The sequence below is a fragment of the Nyctereutes procyonoides genome, unplaced genomic scaffold (genome assembly GCF_905146905.1).
Source record: "Nyctereutes procyonoides isolate TBG_1078 unplaced genomic scaffold, NYPRO_anot_genome, whole genome shotgun sequence".
Classification (NCBI taxonomy): Eukaryota; Metazoa; Chordata; class Mammalia; order Carnivora; family Canidae; genus Nyctereutes; species Nyctereutes procyonoides.
This window is the reverse complement of record NW_026575020.1, coordinates 41415789-41435474: the sequence shown is the minus strand read 5'-3', so window position 1 is coordinate 41435474 and position 19686 is coordinate 41415789. Positions and strand designations below refer to the sequence as shown.

Genomic DNA, 19686 nt, shown 5'->3' with positions numbered 1-19686 from the left:
TGGTCTCATCATGCAAGCCTCCACTTGGCACCAGATGGCCTGGCTTTACAAGCAGAAGCATCTTCTGTTGAAAGAATGGAGGGCCCCGGACTGAAAGACCACCTTGCAGGTGGCAGGGGAAGTGGAGGGCTGCCAGGAGGCTCAGGAGGGGTCTGGGGGGCTCTGCGGGGGTGCACACTTACCCGGACTGTGGAGAGCCACTGATGGTAGAGTTTATCGCTGCCTGGGAAAAGAGGAGTTAGAGAAGTGGTTAAAGTTATGCGCCCTTAGGAGTTCCTTGAACTGCTTACAGCAAGCAGGATTTGAAGAGTTCAGTCTGGAGAAGGACATGGAAGCTCCCATGCTCTACTCCCCACAGGAGGCAGCAGTGAGATGCTGCCACAAGTTTTCTTTCTCAGAAATCCAATCCTATTAGTGCCCTGAATACTAGCCCCAATTCTCCTTCCTCATTGCCAACTGGGTAGAGGTCAGGTGGGACCCCTTAGCACTCCTGATTCTCTTCTCCAGTCTTCTTGTCCTGGTCCCATCACCCCCTCGGCCTTTCCACCCTGTACTTCCATCCCCTCACCCTCCATTCCCTCAAAAAGGCTGCTTCCCTTGCTGGCCACCATTCTCTACTCTCTCTGCTGAGGAGAGTCAACCAATGGCCCAGACGTCATTTCCTCTTTGTCCCCCACCCCCCACCTTCCTCTGAACAGCCTTCAAAAACAGGTAACTCCTGTTAGAAGAAGTCCACTTTCTCTGAACTTCTGTGAGCCACCCCAAGTCAGGAACCACAGGGCTGTGTGTCCCCCCAACTGCTGGACACACTCAGCCCCAGCACACTTGAGCAGCGACAGGGAAAGAAAAAGGAGGAGTTGTTGGGGGAGCTTGCTCATTTTGTCTGGAGGGATAAGGAGGTCCTATCATTGGACAACTTTTCTAAAAGCTCTGAATGACTTGACTTAGTTTAACAACACTTTATAAAGCCTGTCTTCTCCTCAGAACTCATATTCAACTCTGAGAGCGTTGCCTCCTTTGTGAAGCTCTCACATTACAGAGTGAGGATTAGTGGAGTCCTATTCTAACTGCATAAAAGCCTATTTCTGCTCCTTTTCCTGCACTGGTTCAATCTGTATTTGTCTTTAGTTATGCAGTTATTTCTCCTACCAGTAAAAGCTCCTTGAGGGCAAAACTCGGTCCTCTGTTTCTTACTCTATAGGGCCCTGGACATGGCAGGAGTCCCAGAGATGCCTATCACTGACCCGCTGTCACTGGCTGTGGACTGGTTGTATTGGTTGTTTGCGCTCTCCATGCAGGCACAGGCTGGTCAGGCCTAGGAACGAGGTTTTATGCCTGACTATGAATTTATGGGCCACCAGCTGGATTACATAAGCTTAATCCAGACCAGGCACGTGCCCACCAGCGAGGGAGCCAACAGCATGATTATTATTATTTTGCATTTGGTTTTGACTTCACTGCCACAGACTAAGGCTTTGGGACTCGGAAAGAAAGCCACATTGGGATTCGGGAAGCAGGGCCCACCACGAACACTTCTCTGGGCCTCCTTGGCCTCCTCTGAATAATGACAGGATGATCCCTCCAGGCCTAATGGTCTATGGAGACTGGGCCCTCTGTGATGATTTTTCACCTTTTAAAGAAAAACACTTATTTAGTCATAATCCTGTGCCAGCATCTGTCCTGATGGCTGCACAAGCCTTTTCCTCTCTGAGCCAATCTCCACAGGACTCCTGTGAGGTGGGCACTGTTCTCCTCAGGGCAGATAGGGACCCTTCAGCTGGAGAGGTGACCTGGCAGGACCAAGTTCTCATTGCTTTCCTGCAGGCAGGGTCCTGGTGTGAAGCCAGCTCTCCTAACTCAATGCCTCGATTGCTTTGTGCTGCAGCATGCTGGCCACTACGTTTCCCTAGACTTTGGCCAACCAGGGGAAGCGACTGACCCCAGGACAGAGGATCTCAGAGAGGCCAAGGCGCACCTGTCTCATCAGAAAAGGAAGAGGCATTTCTCAAACATTTCAAGGCTGAGAGTGAAATCTGTCTCTCTCCAACCCCCACTGAAGGAAAAAAGCAGCCACTGCCACTCCCTGCCATGCACATGCCAGTCCCATGTGACAACCTAGGGCACAGAATGGAAAATGAACTGCTTCTCACCAGCATACTCGCCCATGCTGATCTCCTCTTCGAAAACGTCACTGAAACCTTCACCAGAATTGAGAAGGTCCAGTCTACCATCTATAAACTACAAAAAGAAAGAACAAAAGCATAACAGCTTATGCAAAGAAACGGGGAAAACCATTCAGCTGGGTACCTTAATGTAGGACTGAAGAACTACCACGTCTCCCAAGACAGGAAACGGCCTGGGGTAACTGTTTTTTTGTTTTGTTTTGTTTTGTTTTAAAAATAAGTTTTTAAAACACTGGCTGCACATTTATGATAACTTGGAGATCTGAACGGTGTAACTGTGAAGGGTCTGTCTGGTCGCTGACCACCCTCTGCGCTCATCCCCCTCCCCAGACTCCAAGCCCCTTCGGTTGAGCCCGGCTCCCAGCAGGCCTGCAGGCTCAGGACTCATAGTAAGATGGCTGCAAAAATCCCCGTCGGGGGTCCAGCCACAGGCCACCCTCGGGCAGGCAGGGTACCTGTTTGAAGAGCTGCAGCTGGGTGGCATTCTGCAGGAACTGCCTCATGGCTCCGGAGCGATAGTGGGATACGAAGGCTTCTTCACAGAAGGTGATTGGCTCCTCCTGGGAAATGGAGATGGGACAGGAGGTTTGGAGGAGCGGGGTGAGGGCTCTTAGGCTCTTAGATGCTCTTAGGCTCAGTTAGATGGTGCTTCTCCATCTAGTTTATTTAATCCTCTTTTACCTGGTAAGGTGGCTACTATCATCATAGACATTCTGTTCTGTGAAAGAGGAGGCAGTTTCAGAGGGGGAAAAGTCATCCTCCAAAGTCCCAGAGTTGGTAAGAGGCTGAGATTCTGAACCCCACTCCTGGCCCCTTCCATAGGAGACAGCCATATCCCAACACCAAGCTCGTGGGATGTGCCCTCCAATGTGATAACTTCCAGACTTCTTTTCACCTTGAAAAGAATCCTTTCTTCAAGTAGCACCTTATGCAGAAGGAGCCCTGCTAGGTAAAAGCACCCGGCTGCTCCTCGGGAAGTCGGGGGCAGGGGTGGTGGCTGGCAGTCTCCTCCCTAACCCCAGCACCTTCCTGGTCCCTGAGGCACTCGCCATGGAACACAATTTGAACGGTGTTCTTGGCCAATAGCAAATTATAATTTTAAAATAATTATTTATATTAAAAATCAGGGCTGATCAAAAATAAGATTTACCATCCAGTCAACTATGTGCTTTCGCCGTCTGATGAGGAGGCATGCTTTTACCAAACTACGTTTTATGAGTGAAGAAAACAACAGCCTAAGCTGAAGACACATCCCATCCTTGTAGTCAACACCTCGATACTTTTTTGAAGGGATTTGGAGCGCTCATCTCCTCAGACAAGCCTTTAATTTCAGTGGTGTCTCCTCAATCCTTAAAGATCAGGTTTTTACACCTTGAAGTGAATTAAAGGTACCCCTCCCTTTACAGACTTGGTGGTAAACACAGAGATGTTTGAAGCTGTACTTTTATCCTCTTTTAACGAGTTACGTGAGCATTAAATTCAATGTCTGGCTACTGTGAATTCCAAGGGTTCTTCCTGCTTAAATCTGGCCAGTATTAGCTCAGCAATGGGGCAGACATTTCACAAAAGGTGTACCCCAAAATTAGGGGGTAGTGCTTATTTTTATACAGTTAAGCCCCACCTAATTTTACAAGGATCTGAAGCAGCCTACATGAATATCTAAAACAGAGAGAGAGAAAAAAAAAACAGAGTTGAAGAATACATAAATATATAAACTGTGTTTACTTGGGAAAAGAGAACCTGGATATGCAGGTCCTATATGGTCTCTAAAACAAAGTTACAAAATTAGCTCTGAGCTTCCTGGCTGTGAAAGCAAGAAGGGAAACATGCAAACTTCACATTGTCTGTGAGGACAAAAAAGCATATTGGTTCCTTAGGAAAAGAACTTTTCAGGACATTGACACTTTTTGGCATGGATTTATACCTTTCTTGCTGAACAGCTGGGAGATGGGCTAGTAATAACAAACTAAAGCCCACCTAGCATCACATCCCTGTGGCCTGCAAGTTCTGCTTCCATCCTAGGAACCACAACAGGGCAATTATGTCCCTCTTCAGGCCATCTCATCCATGACCTATGATAAAATTATAGCTAGTATGTCCTTTGCTCCAAAACCATATGTCTCAATCCCCACCTGGATGGTCCATTAACACTTCAAACTCAAAATGGCCCAAACGTCCAATTATTAGCCCACCTGGACTGTATCTCACATCTGTTTTTTTCTTAAGTTGGTATTATCCATAGCTCCCCATAGACCTCTCACACTGCCCAAGTCCTTTCTGTTTTGCCAGTGAAAGGAATCAAGTTGGTCCCTGCTCTCCATCCCACTACCTGACACATGCCGGCCTGCCATAGCAGAGATTTAATTCTATGTCCCTTCTGGTTGCCTCCCTCTAACTACCTCAATTCTTTGAGATTTCTAAAATGCACACTGGATCACACTACTGTCTTATCTAGGTACTTTGACTGCAGAGGCATTTTGCTGGGTGATTATTTGATTAATGTTCACTTCTTCCACTAGACTATAAGCTTCGTGTGGGCAGGAATGGCACCTCTTTCACTCAACATTGTATACCAAGCAGTGTGTATGCCACATACACGGGTCTTGGGTAGGAGAGGACAGGAAAAGTCCTAGTTCCTAGGCTGGGCACATAAACCCTTCCTAAGCTGGCCCAGCTTTCTTTTCCAGAGTCCTTTTGTGTCTCCTTTCCTCTGCTCCCCATGCATCTCCTGATCACACGCCATGTCCTTTCCCACTTACTTCCTCACTTCTTCCAGTTGTTTCTTTTCTTTTTTTTTAAGATTTTATTTATTTATTCATGAGACAGAGAGAGAGAGAGAGAGAGAGAGAGGCAGAGGAAGAAGCAGGCCCCATGCTGGGAGCCCAGCGTGGGACTCGATCCTGGACCCCAGGATCATGCCCTGAGCCGAAGGCAGATGCTCAACCATTGACCCACCCAGGCATCCCCTTCCAGTTCTGTTTCTTGTACTTAGATTATCCTCTTTTTTTTTTTTTTTAAGATTTTGTGTGTGTGTGTGTGTGTGTGTGTGTGAGAGAGAGAGAGAGAGAGAGAGAGCAAGCACAAGCAGGAGGGAGGGGCAGAGAGAGAGGGAGAGAGAATCTCAGGCGGACTCCTGGCTGAGTGTAGAGCCTGATGCGGGGCTCGATCTCAGGACCCTGAGATCATGACCTGAGCTGGAGGCAGATGCTTAGCCAACTAAGCCACCCAGGTGCCCCTAGACTATCCTTTTACACGCAGGCCTCCGTGTGGTAGTCACTCACTCTTGCTCAGTGCTCCCACTCTGCCTGGCATACTCCTTCCTGGGTGCTGAGTAATCCTCATTGGTATCCCCTGTGACCAGGAGCTCAAGAGGGCAGAGGCCCTGCCGGACTCCTCACTGCATTTCCCAGGAAAAGTGCAGAGCCCCTCCCGCAGTTAGAAGCTCAGGGATGTTGGCTATAGAACCACAGGATGAGCCTGACCCCCGTTCCTGCCACAGGAGCCCTGTGGTCTCGGTGTGGCTAAGACACCACTTGACCTGACAGTAAAGAAGTCTCAGAACATGATGCCAGGTGAGTGACACCTGTATCCAGAGAGTTTAGAGCTCCTTGGAGGAAATGCTCATTGGAGTTGTTAGCATTTACTCTTAGAGCCATGGCCCAGCATTGCCAGGAAGTAGTCTGCTGAGGGACCAATAAATTCGAGAGAGTTTGCAACTAGATTTGTACGTAAGGTTAGCCCGAGGCAGGATTTAGCTGACGGAGAGCAGAAAGAATCTCAGCTTTGGGGAGACATGAACATTTTGGGCCTGTTGTCTACTTACTGGAGGTGACATCCCCCCTGGATCAGATGTCTGTGCCATAAAAACGGACAAAGGACACGGGTGCGGATGGAAAAGATTCAGGGAAAAAGTGACAATGGGGGCTTTTTCTGCAAAAAGCTTAAAGAACAAAATCAGCGGTGTCAGTTAGACATGGGAACAAGTACAGCATAGTGCTACTGGAGTGGGGTGGGTGGCAAAACATCCACAGGAGCCAGGAAAGGAAAAGACTAATCCTCCCAGGGCAGGGGGTCAGAAATCTGGAGAGGAAGTGGGCACATTTCAGTGGAGCCTAAATGGGGAATAGGAATCAGGTAAACAAATCCCATCCCTTCGGGGCAACTGTTTTTTTTTTTTTTTACTTATGATAGTCACAGAGAGAGAGAGAGAGAGAGAGAGAGAGAGAGAGAGAGGCAGAGACACAGGCGGAGGGAGAAGCAGGCTCCATGCACCGGGAGCCCGATGTGGGATTCGATCCCGGGTCTCCAGGATCGTGCCCTGGGCCAAAGGCAGGCGCCAAACCGCTGCGCCACCCAGGGATCCCTGGGGCAACTGTTTTATCCTAATCTTGGTGAAAAACAGGGACATTGTCGCCCATTGTCATATATCTTTAAAGGTCTGACTGGCTACAGGCACAGAGGGCTCATTCCCCTGGAGCTTTCTAAGGAAATGACAAAAAACCATAGTTCGCCTCATCTTTACGGACTAATAGGTAGGGTCACTTTCCCAAGGTCACAAGACCCTAAGGGCAGAGTTAATATTGTGTATGCCATGGCCTTCCCAGCCCACCCATCATGCATGCGGTCCATTCGCAGTTCAAGTCTTCTCCTGAGGCCTCAGTTCTGTTTGTCCACGAACACCTGCATGAGACCAGGTGAGTTCTTGCAGGTTGGAACCCTTCAGGTTCTCCCGGTGGATAGATACTGAAAGGACCAGCCCCTCAGAGACATACACTCCTGGGAGTAAACAAGCCACTGTGAAGGCTCTGTCTGCCACAGGCCCACATCAAAGATGCTGAACCATGTGCCCCAGCTATTCTGTTCTCCCTCCTTTGGTTGAAATGACGAACCCACTCCACTCTCTGCAGTGCAAGGTGTCTTGTTAAACCCTCCTTTGTAAGAATTGCTGATTTAGTTCTCCTGTTACACTGATTAAATCTTTTGTCTTTTTAGGCGACACTCAGCGACAGGACTACTGGCTGACAGCTACATGAATGCAGGCAAGTCAGGCCGTGAGCGTTCAAGCTTAGATCACATTAGTAGAGTTTTCCATCTATGACCCGGAGGACAGTTAAACACAGCTGCTTAACCCTATCAAGGATTTTGTTACAAACAGACAAGTTTTACTCTCAGACTATCTTCTGACATATGGAATCAGTTGAAAATTCCATTACTAATGAATCCATCTTTGTTACAGGTGAAGTTGGTGATTCCAAATGTTTTTGATACTTTCAGAAATAAATGGCTTTTATCCATAGTACTGTGGGTACTGGCATAAAAATAAAATCTCCTCTCAGAGTCTTCTGAAGGGATGACTTTCCTTGTTCTGCTGATCCATACTTAAAGTACTAAATTCTTATTTTCCTTCACAAATTTATAAAAATTTTATGTGCACATTTACTCTTTGATTCTAAGGTGGAAAGAGGGGTTCATTCTTTATGGCCCTTGCTTAAAAATTTTAAAAACAATGATTTTGGAAGATTCATCCATTCAAACATTTTAAAAACACCTTTGATGTGTCAGATTCTGTGTTAGAGGAATACAAAAATGAATAAAATACAGTTCCTATAAGTAATACTAATAATCATTTGAGGGTGGAGAGTGGACCAAGATATAGATGACACAAGAATGGCAGGATGTTATGTTTACAGCAGCATTCCTCACAGTCACCAAAAGTCAGAAGCAACCCAAGTGTCTACAGATGAATGGATGAACAAAATATACATACAATGATATATAATTCAGCCTTAAAAGGGAAAGAATTTTTGGCACATGCTACAACATGGATGAACCGTGAAGACATCATGTTGAGTGTTAAGCCAGTAACAAAAAGACAACCACATGTATGATTCCACTTATATCTAGAGTAGTCAACTTCTTAGGGACAGGACGTAGAATGGTGATTGCCAGGGGCTGGATGGGGAGGGATGTGGAGTTGTTGAATGGGCACATTAGTTTTCATTTTGACAGAGAAAAAAAGTTGTAGACATGGGTGGTGGTGATGGTTGTACAACAACGTGAATGTACTTAATGCCACTATATTGTACACTTTAAAATGGTTATAAGGGTAAATTTGATGTTATGCATATTTTACTATAATTATAAAAATTTTTTAATCTAAAAAATGACAGAATATTTATAATTGTGGAAGCTGGGCAATGGGTATGTGGGAGTTCATTTCCTTTGTATAAATTTGAAATTTTCCATAATAAGAAGTCCAAAAGAAATGCTCCTATTATCAAGGAATCCCTCTTCAGGGAACAGATAACCATAATACAGTGTGAAAACTGGCACACCAGAGGGTTGGTTATTTTTTTTTTATTTTTTTATTTTTTATTTTTTTTGGCTAAAGACACCTTTGAGAAAACCTTAAAATTAAGAAAAAAATTGATTAAAATTGATTGTGTTAAGGTAACACAATAAGATGGAGAGAGAACATGTCTTGGGAGTCAGAAAGACCTGAATTTGAACCGTGACCCTAGCTATGTAATCTCAGATGACTTGTCATTCCTCACCTATGACACTTACCCAAGGCTGGTCCATCTCATAGCATTGCCTGGAAGATTATGGCAGAGCACAGCAAGTAGATTTTCCATAAATAATCATTTTCTTGCGGGGCAGAGATTGGGTTTTTCCAGGGCTGGCAACATAATTTGTGGGACACCGTGCAAAATGGATGCATGGGGAAAAAAGCTCTATTAAGTCTCTAAGCGCTATACTAAAATATAAAGCTTTCTTTCTTTCATGGTTTCTTTCTAGGCCCATTATGATGCTTTTTAAATTTACTATTTAATGCCATTCTATGTAAAGAAAAAAAATTTAAATTATTAGTATGAATCCTATTGCTCAACTTTATACTGTGCAATGCCAGTTTTAAATGCTAACATATGTGGAATTGTTTTTCGTAACTCACAAATGCATTTGTATTTTGTTCTTATCAGACAGTGGAAATGCTGCACAAAACTCAATTGTTTTTCCTTGAATTCTTTTTTTTTTTTAAGATTTTATTTATTTATTCATGAGAGAGAGAGAGAGAGAGGCAGAGACACAGGCAGAGGGAGAAGCAGGCTCCATGCAAGGAGCTGACGCGGGATTGATCCCTGGACTCCAGGGTCACACCCTGAGCTGAAGGCAGGCACTAAACCACTGAGCCACCGAGGGATCCCCTCAATTCTTGATATACACACATTCTACTAGCTCTCTCTGCCTTCTGCTTACTGATGAGAGAGGAAAAGGAACTAAAGTTGCTCCATCTTTTCCTCTCCATCATTTTCATGACAAGTAGTACTGGTGACTACGAGTAAGTAACATTAATGAGAAATGTGATCATTTGCATGATCGTCTGCGGTTCTTAGAACAGCTCTGCCTTCTGTGGGCACCAAAGCAAGTTCTAGTTCTAACACAAAGAGTGGCCCGTGGGGCTGTCAATGCCCCCCTTCCTCCACTGTGGACCTTAAAGCTCTACCTTGTAAGGGTTTGAGTCTTGCACCGTGGGTCCACTGCAACTCTGTGCATAGGGCATTGAGGAGTTCTTTGAGGCTGGGATGGGAAGACCCCAGGGAGGATGTTGGTAAAGATCTCTGCTCGTGCACACACTCCACTGTCCCATCAGACTATTTTTATAAAATACAAGTTCCAAGATGAAATTGAAGAATTTCAATATGGTAGCAGTGGAGCACTGAAGCAGGCACAGGCCCTTCTGAACACGGGACCCCGTGACTGCACAGGCCTCTCTCCTCTCCCTTTGCAGGATAGTCAGTAGGAGTTCTGGAGGTGGACTCTGTTTGCCATCTGACTTAGAGGCGGTAGCATAGCATAGCTTCAAGCAAGTTTGTTGGTCCATGTAAGTGGGGTTCCTAAATGGGAACCTCTCCCGAATGGGACCCTCAAGGCTATTTGTGACCTTCCATAGCTGAATGTTCTAGCTACGCTTGCCTGCCTACCTCATCTGGACACCCATCTCCTACTCTAGAGACTCTGGACTGTTCACCACTGCCAACCTCTCTCTGCATAGCTCCCCTCTGGCTTCCTTCTTCACATAACCTCCTCTGAGAACCTCACGTGATGCCTTCAGGTTAAGAGAAGCCCGCAGTTCCACCAGGATGTCTCCACACCAACACTACTTGTGCCCAGCCCAGAACCTCCAGGCCTCTGCAGGCCCCCTGGAGGGCAGGTTGTGGTCTACTTTCAGCATCGGCATGCAGTAGATGTCAGCTGGGCCACAGCAGGAAGAGGCAGATGGGGGAGTGCAACACAGACCTGGGTTCCAGTCCCATCTCTGACCCTGTGTGCAGATGCCAGCACCTGAGAGATCCTCTCTCTCCCACCTGCAGGGGGTTACACTGGGAAGGATGTGACAGTGTGGTCAGTAGTGCTCAATCCCCCATGCACTAGAATCACCAGGAGTGCTTTTCAAATCCCCAATGCCAGGGCCACAGTTTCTAAAACTCCCTAGGACTCCAATGTACCCAAGGCTGATAATAACTGGTGTAGGTACAAGAGACTAGCACAGCACCTAGTCCGATCAATATTCATTTTTTACATTTAAGAATGAAGTTAGAAAATCTAGCCCCATTCATTACCAGCAGGCCCAACCCAGTTGCACTTTGTTTAAATACCTCCAAATTCCTAATAAAATACCAAGTTACTGGCTATAGTGCAGCACAGCCAGGAACCCTGTTCTGAAGTCCGAAGGGGGCTTCAATAGCCCCTGCTGAGTAGCTAGTACTGCCCCACAGGCCACATGCGGATCTCATGCTGAGCCCCCTGCCTGGGGCCACGGCCCCACTTCCAGAGCTGGGTCCCAGATGCTGCTCCGCACAGGGTCAAGCTGTGATGGCTGCCAAGGAAGCAGGGTGAGTTTCCAGCCAACACAGGAAAGGCTTAGCATGGTGTCTGGCACAGAGAATGCAAAATCCTTACTGGAGGCAGAGGAGGGAGGGAGGGAGGGGGACAGCTGGATTAGATTACAATAATTTCAGGTTAGCCACAGCAGGCATTAGTCTAGGGAGAAGGGAGCCAATGTCAGCTGAGTGCTTGCTGTGGTCCAACCTGACCCTTCCCCTCACATGAATCCTCACCAGAGCGCAGATACATTCATTAATGGCTCCCATTTTACAGATGGGGAAAGAATGCCCAGGCAGGTGAAGTGTTTCTGCCTGGGGGGGTCTCAATAGGTCTCAGTGACACCCAGGTCCACACACACGCTCTCCCCTCACCAAAGCGGACCCAGGAAGGCAGGTGCCGCATGGCTTACAGTCAGATGGCTCAGGCTCGGCTGGGCTGAGTTGTGTTTTGGGGTGACAGGGCCGAGACAGCCTTCTGAACCATTTGCGCTGTAGCCCAGGCACACCAGGGGCAGCCTCCCAGCCTGGGCCCCTGTCACCGTAATAAGCCCTAAACAAAGAATCAATGTGTCATTGGGAAGCCAGCTCACTGTTCGGATGATTTAAGTCAGGGGGAATGTGGGTGCCCAACAAGAGCTACTCTGATGATTTGCAGGGGCTGCTGGGATGACAGTATCTGCCCATTCTGGCCAGCCGCTCCAGTATTGACAGAAGCCCCCACACACACTCGCTAGATTACAGTAAAGACATTCAAATCACAGGCGCGTCGGCCCACGCCTGGCTCCTCTGTGCCAGCAGCCCCTTCCTTCTGCATTAACCGAGACAAACAGAGAAAAGTCAGGAAATTCTGATTAGTGCAGGAACAGCAGATGAGCGGGGAGGCCTGTGGAAGCTGAGGAGACACAATGAAGTGGGTCTTCATGCATACTAGCTTAAGATTTTCTTTCCCTAAGAAATGCAGATGGGAATCGGCTCTACTAGGAAAGCAGGTGCAGTGATTAAAACCAGCTCCCACTTACTGAGCACGGCCCCGTGCTAGGTGGTTTTACATGCGCTATCTCACTTACTCTTCCTGGCTACCCTGTGAGGTAGGTGGTGTTATGATTTCCATTTTACAGATAAGGATACCGAGGCTCAGAAAGGCAAAGTCTGGTCCTGGGCTCATGTGACACGCGATGGTATGTGACTATCAGCTGCCTGGGGCCGCTCCAGTGGTACACAGAGATGGATTAGAAGGCCGTGATGAGGAGAGAGTTTGGAGCAACGAGTGTGTTCTGGTTCCACTACACGTTTACAGAAGCCATCTCATTACTTGGAGCCTCCGTCTGCTTCCCAATATCCTGGAAATAAGATCTACCGCATGCTCCAACTGCCCAGTGCCATTATGTGGGCAGGTCCAAGCACCAGTGCATGGCTGGAAGGGAGAGAAAGCTGGGGACCATCCCCATGCTGCAGGAGGGCGACAGCTCCCCTCCCCAGTATGTGGAAACTGGACTGGCCATGCTGAGATCTCAATGTCAAACTCCTAATGGCTCAGCCTGCTTGGCCACACCAGAGTTTGCCTGCCACTGAGAGCCAGATTCTGGGTTTAATGCCATGATGGCTGCATCCCCAAGTCCCAAGAAAGGAGTCCTAAACCGATTCGAGAAGATTTCAGTTTCCTGAGAGTGAGGAGAAGACAGGTTCAGGGAGTGTGCTGCAAAAACAGTGGCTCAGAGGGTCTGGTGGGTCCCTGGGACAGGAGTCCATGAGCCCGAAAGTAACCAGCAGGAAAGCCACCATTAGCTGTAGTCCCAGGAATACAGGACTCATGGGTCAAAAGGCTAAAGGACACGGACATAAATCTGAAGCAAAAAAAAGGGGGGGGGGGAGGGGATGCCTGGGTGGCTCAGTGGTTGAGCGCCTGCCTTTGGCCCAGGGCGTGATCCTGGAGTCCCGGGATCGAGTCCCACATCGGGTTTCCTGCATGGAGCCTGCTTCTCTCTCCGCCTGTGTCTCTGCCTCTCTCTCTGTCTCTCATGAATAAATAAATAAAATCTTAAAAAAAAAATCTGAAGCAGCACAAATCAGCCTGTAGGAAGGAAAAATCCCAAACCTCTGACTGAATTCAGCACTGCCCACCAGTGCTTGGTGACCCGGCCCTCAGCCTGGTCCTCTGCAGCACTGTCCACACACTGAGTTACTGGCTCCTTTGCTGGATCACTCTCTTGTGATCACCCCTCTCCTGAATGTCCCTTGTTCAGGGCCCATCTCCGGTGCTTGGGGGAAAGGGGGGGTGGGCTGCGGCCACGAGGCCTCGGCAGCAAGCTTTGTCAGGAACTGATGACAGCGTTGCAAAGGGGAAAGAGCACAGGAAGACTCAAAACACCCAGTTTCAGCCTTGATTCCTTCTTGTATAAGCCTTGGTTTCTTCATCCGTAAAATGGGAAGGTGCTGCACTGGAAGATCTTCAGAGCACTTTCTAATACCAACATGTGTTGTTTCTAGACATAGAAAGGGCCTTTCTCTACGAGGTAACCCACAGCCCCTCACAGAGAAATGAGTCACAGAGCACAGCTCTCGGTACAGAGCTGGGAACAGAGAATGCAACTCGAGTGGGAATGACAGCTCTGCTACTCACAGCATCTGCAGTGTGGTGGATGGCCTGAACCCTGGAGACCCATTTCTTCATTCATAAAATGGGGGAGATGCTTCCTCACAGGGCTGTGTGGGATTGGCAGGTGATTCATAAAATGCTTAGCTCAAGGCTTGACCTCTAGAGGGGCTAAACACTTACTAGTCCTCTGCCCCAAATAAGGACAGTTCTCCGCCCAAGGCATGCTCTCGGTGATTTATTTCCAGCAAGCCTGTTTCAGAGCATGTGACATGCACTGCCTTCCCCGGACACATGTGGGGTCACTTAACTCAGAGCAAGGAGGAAAGGGGCCACCACCAAAGCTGCTTCTGCCATGGACAGGGCACAGCAGGCACTCGCTAACTGTGGTGGAGGGCAGATCTGCATAACAACCCTATTAGGGGAGGCTCTTTTTTTTTTTTAAGATTTTATTTATTTATTCATGAGAGAGACAGAGAGACAGAGAGGCACAGACACAGGCAGAGGGAGAAGCAGGCCCCGACGTGGGACTCGATCCCAGGTCTCCAGGATCTCGCCCTGGGCCGAAGGTGGCGCTAAACCGCTGAGCCACCCAGCTGCCCCAGGAGAGGCTCTTTTATCCTCGTCTTACAGAGAGAGGGAACGTGACTTGCCCAAGGCCACAGAGCTGGGAAGAAGCAGAGCTGTACTTGACGTCAATTCTGTCTGACCCAAAGCCCAGGCACGCTCTTCCCACAACACCTAAGGCACTCTAAGCATGCTCAGTTGCCCAAACACATTGTTTTTTTCCCTCTGGATTTCTTGGGATTTCAAGGTATAGATGATTTCCCACACAGAAGTGTTCTTTTCCACATACTGCAGTCCCAGTCAAAGGACTCCAGAGTGTCCAGGTAGGGGTTATGTACTGCCTGGGGACTCAGGCCCAGCGCAGCCCAGAGCTCCGTGAATGGGGAAACAAATGAGCTTCTGAGTCTCAGTTTTCTCATCTGTAAATTGAGGACCTCTTCATACTGAGAGGTCTGAAATGGTACAATATTTGTCAAGGTGCCAATACTGAGCAGCACACCGAGGGGCTCAATGGAGGCTAAAGTCTTAACAGCTCTTTCCGATGCCTTTTGAGAACTAGGTGTTACATTTTGTGTGGGACCTTCTATACCTTTCACTCAACAAAAACCTGTGACTGGGGTGCTAGGGGAGCAGTTGGGGTAGGTGGGGTCCAAGAAGGCCACAGTGGAGAAGAGGTGCTAAAAAAAAACCGAGGAGCAGGGCTCACTAGATGGAAGAGCAGGGGATGGCATGAGCAGAGGAGCAGGGCTCTGACAGAGCCCGGATGGCATTGCACGGTGAGGAGCTGCTGTCCCTCGCACTCGAGGGGCATGTCACAGGCGGGGTGAGTGAGATGCTGATGCTCTCCTTTGTTACTTAGGGGCACCTTCCCCAAGAGCCAGAGCTCTGAGGAGTGGTGGATGGTGGGCCCTGGTGCACACGCTGCTCAGCATATGCTGGAGCTTGTTCTGGAGCAACCTAACCGGCCCCAAACGGAGCCTCCCGTGCCCAAGGAGCAGACTTCATCCACAGGGACAATTACTGAAGGGGCTTCGTTTACTCAGAGCCTCAGCCCTGAATCCACCCCTACAGGCCACGCTGCTCCAACGGCTACCATGTCACTCCCCTTTCCCAGCTTCCACTGCCTGCAGATCTGAGCAGAGAGCAGAGTTGGAGAGAAGCCCTCCAAGGCGTGACCCGGTGTGTCTTGCCAACCACAACTCCTGGCCTCTCCTAACACCCTGCGTTCGCACAACACAAAGCTGATTACAGTTCTCCAGCCTGGTCCACAGGCCTTTGCCCATTGCCATACCTTCTGCCAGGAGGACCTCCCACCCCCGCTTCCTCAGGCTGCGGAAGTCCCCTCACCTTTCAAGAGTTACTTGGGGACAGCCACCCTGGAAGGCTCCCCCTCGCCTCCTTCCTGCCTTGGGTTGGGTTAGGTGTCCCTGCTCTGGTTGGAGCCCTCTGTGCTCACCTCCACCATGGCACCTGCTGCCATTTTTGTGCTGCCTGGCCTCCCTGGGGTCCCCTCGAAGGTGGTGGACTCCTCAAGGGTGTGGACACTTTTTATTTGTCTCTGCATCTCCAGTTTCTAGTGCAGGGCCTAGGCCTGCGCAGACACCCTGTGCTTGCTGAATGAATTATTCACTGCAGACGAGGCAATGGGAACATTTCTGAGAAAAAGGACAACGTGGTGGAGAGCAGGATGGACAGACCAAGGATGTGAAGATGAGGGTTAGCGGGAGGAAGGAAAGGAGAAGAGGGAACATGGTATGTGTGCAAGGAGGGGCCGAGGCGGGAGGCGGGAGGCCAGGAACGCTGTCTAATTAGACCACATGTGCAGAGCAGCATCTGGCTCAAAGCACAGCAGTTTACACTGCTCCTGGAGTTGTCGTGGAGACGACCACATGACCAGCCTGGAGCCGAGACTCAGGGGCAGCAATCCAGATGCACTCTTAACATATTCTGACAGAGAGCAGATGGGCAGCTATTTGCAGGGCCAAAAAATGCCAACTCCGCTCCCCTCCAGACCTGCGTGCCCTCACTGATCATTTTCATCTTGTAAAGTCATTCTTATCTGCCCTGGAACCACCAGTTTCTCCCACAGAGCAATCAGTGTCAGAGCTGCTATTTTTGTAGTTGTCCGACCATCACAACTTCCGGCCTGCTCCTATGGGTGAGGAAATGTCACCACCTTTAATGAAGGGGTCCTCAACGGTTGGACTCCACTGTTGCAGGCTCCCTGCAACGCCCCCAATCGCCTTCTCAATGAAAAGTACCTAAATTCCTCACTCTCTGGGCCCTATCAAACAGATAGAGGCTTGGGAGCAATGCTGCATATGTGGGGGGAAAATACAGGCTCTGAGGCTGAGCACCTGGCGGCCAGGTACTCACCTTGAGCATGTACTTGGTCCCTCTGAGCTCAGTTTACTTGTCTGTAAGATGGGCTTTGTAATACCTACTTTCACAAGATTTTTATAAGGATTAAATTAATTATGAAAGATCCCTGAAAATGATAAAACCACATACATTTTTAAAGTGGCATAAAAGTTCTTTAGAAACCTCAAAAATTGGGATGTCCGGGTGGCTCAGTGGTTGAGCATCTGCCTTCAGCCCAGGGCGTGATCCCGGGGTCCCAGGATGGAGTCCCACGTCAGGCTCCCTGCAGGGAGCCTGCTTCTCCCTCTGCCTGGGTCTCTGCCTCTCTCTGTGTCTCTCATGAATAAATAAAAAAATCTTAAAAAAAAAGAAACCTTAAAAATTTTAAGTAAAAAGACTTAACAGGACAGTAGGAAGATGACAGAATCTTAGGCTGTGTATGAAACTATACTTTTTTACCCCCATGTATGGCAAGTATGTCTCTTTAAAGCCTTTGGTAAGATGGGAAACCATCTAGTGTTGGAGAATCAAGCTGGGTTTGAACTCTGGCTCTGACACTTACTTAATTAGCAATGTGATCTTTAGCATGTGACTTAAAACTCTCTAGAGCCTCAGTTTGTTCATCTATAAAATGGGAATAATCATTCTCCTCTCCTGTGAATAATTCCACGTGTGAGAATTAACTGAGACAATATATGCAAACTGCTTAGCACATAGTGGGTGCTCAATAAACATCGTTCCACTTCCCTTCTCCCTAGTGGTTTAACAGATTTGGGGGATGCCTGGGTGGCTCAGCAGCTGTACATCTGCCTTCGGCTTAGGTTGTGATCTCGGGGTCCTGGGATCGAGTCCCACATCGGGCTCCCTGCATGGAGCCTGCTTCTCCCTCTGCCTGTGTCTCTGCCCCTCTCTGTGTCTCTGATGAATTAAATAAATAACATCTTAAAACAACAACAAAAACAGATTTAGGTAAGACAGGTTGAGAAATTATAGAACAGCATGAGTTCAGTCAGAGCATCTTGGGATCCCACCTACTGGCTGTGTGGCCTTGGGGAAGCACTCATCTTTTCTGAGCATCCATGTACTCTTTCGGAAGAGGAGGGGAGCAAGACCTACTTTGTCATGTTGTTGTGTGGTTTAAAGAGAACAATGAACATAAAGCTGTTAGCATCTTGTAAATGGGTGTTACTATAGTCCTCCTCACTTTTACTGGAGATATCCTCATCCCTTTTGGGAAAAATCTGGACTTTTATGTGGGTCCAGCTAGGGGACAGATGCCATACTGTCTCAAGAGAAATGAATTTCACTTTTGATGTTGGGGCAGTACAGTAAGGTGAGGACCCCAGGTGGAGGTGTGGGAGGCTCCAGGCGCACATCAGGACAGCTGTCTGCCCAGGCTCCCTGGCCTACTGCCTGAGTGGCATGAAGCAGGCTTGTCCAGGTGCAGCGAGACTTATTTATAAAGCATGCAGGGCTTCCCGCTGCCACACGCTCGCCTGCCATCACAGGTGTGGGGAAGGCCCAGCTAAAAATACTGCTAACGTGGGTTTAATGTCGCCCAGCAGAGACTAATGATTGTTTTAAGTAAATATTAATTATAAGAGTCACCCAGATAGAGTGCTGGAGTAGCATAAATATTCCCACATCTACATACATAGGTGAAGAGACCATTTGGGGAGACAGCTCTTTATACATCTCCTCCAGGGAGTTATTTTTTGGCTGTGGACTCTAAATATTTGGGAGGTTCCTGGTTAAACTATCTGGGCAGTGTCTTGGTATGCATGATATAGGGACTTCCTTATTTGAGAGATGATCTTCTCCAGACCAAACAACTGATTCAGTTCTGCTGGACCCTTTACATGAGAACTTGTCACAATAGTATGGAGAGCCCAAATTTGATTCAAGGCCCAGCATACTGGCTGGCTGATCTTGGGCAAGTGTCTGTCCAATGGCCCAGATGTGAGGGGTCAGCAGTCTGAGATAGTGTTCTGGGTCTTGCGCTTACTAGCCCTGTCCCCTTGGGTGTGCTTCCTCCCTTCCCTGCTTGCGGCTCAGTGTCTGCACCTATACTGGAAACTAACTTTGATCAGTGGTTCCTACATCTGGTATCCCAAGAAGACTCACCAAGGGAGGTTTTTTCATACAGATTCCTGGACCATTGCTCAGACCTTTGCAAAACTCCTTAGATGATTCTTTTTTTTTTTTTCCTTAGATGATTCTAATGCATTTGGGAACCTGGGGGCAGGGTGGGGTGGGGAATGGGGTGGTTACAAGAGTAACAAACACATGTGCTTTCCCTGTGCCAGGTACCGAAGTGTTTTACATACACCCACTAGTTTAAGCCTCATAACAACCCCAGGAAATAGAAGCTGCTGCTGTCCCATGTTACAAATGGGAAACTGAGGCACAGCAGTGTAAGGCAACTTCCCCGGGCTCACACAGGCAGGATTTGAGCCAGGTGGTCTGGCTCCAGTCTGATAGACTATGGTGCCAAAGAAGACAGAGGCTCTGCTTCTCTTTTTCATCACCACATCCCCATGCCAAGGCAGAAGCTTCTGGAGTAGGTGATGGGCATATTCATTAAACAGTTAAGCACTTTTACTAGGCTGTATCACACACTATCCCAAGGAAGCTGGGATCACATCCCTCCATTTTCAGATGGACTTGAGGGTTGGGCAGTACACTGAGCCACTTCAGGTCATTTCCCAGTGAGGGTGAGACTGGGGTTTGAGGCCAAGCCTGCCTCACCCCTTCATCTCCTACCACAGCCTACTGGTACCACATGATAGCGAATTCCTGGCTTTGTGACATGGATGTAAGGGTTAAATGGACATGAGATGCCTTTATAAACAAAATTCCTCAACGGATCCTTCTGATCGACTGCCTTGGTTTTTCCCAAGGTGGTTATCTTCAAAGACGAGTAGGCTCAGTGAACATTTGTTGACTGAATATAAATATACCAACTGTAGCTATGACCCCGCATGGTTCTTGGAAAAGAGCAGGTTCTCAGAGGAGTCTTTTATACCCTGGCTCTATCACTGGGACATGTGGACAATGAGTCCTAGGTGAGGCCAAGGCCACTGGTCAGGGCCCCAGA

General features: G+C 48.3%; 1 protein-coding gene across 7 annotated transcripts in view; it reads right to left on the bottom strand.

Moving 5' to 3' along the window:
- Positions 1-19686, bottom strand: part of DENND1A (DENN domain containing 1A) — a 506616-nt gene that overhangs the window by 64307 nt on the left and 422623 nt on the right. For all 7 annotated transcript variants that reach the window (XM_055337788.1, XM_055337761.1, XM_055337769.1 and 4 more), the window contains 3 exons: positions 2639-2743; positions 2151-2238; positions 183-223 (listed from right to left, as the gene is read on the bottom strand). In XM_055337788.1, coding sequence (XP_055193763.1) covers positions 183-223; positions 2151-2238; positions 2639-2743 — 234 coding nt within the window. The remainder of the gene's footprint in view (positions 1-182; positions 224-2150; positions 2239-2638; positions 2744-19686) is intronic.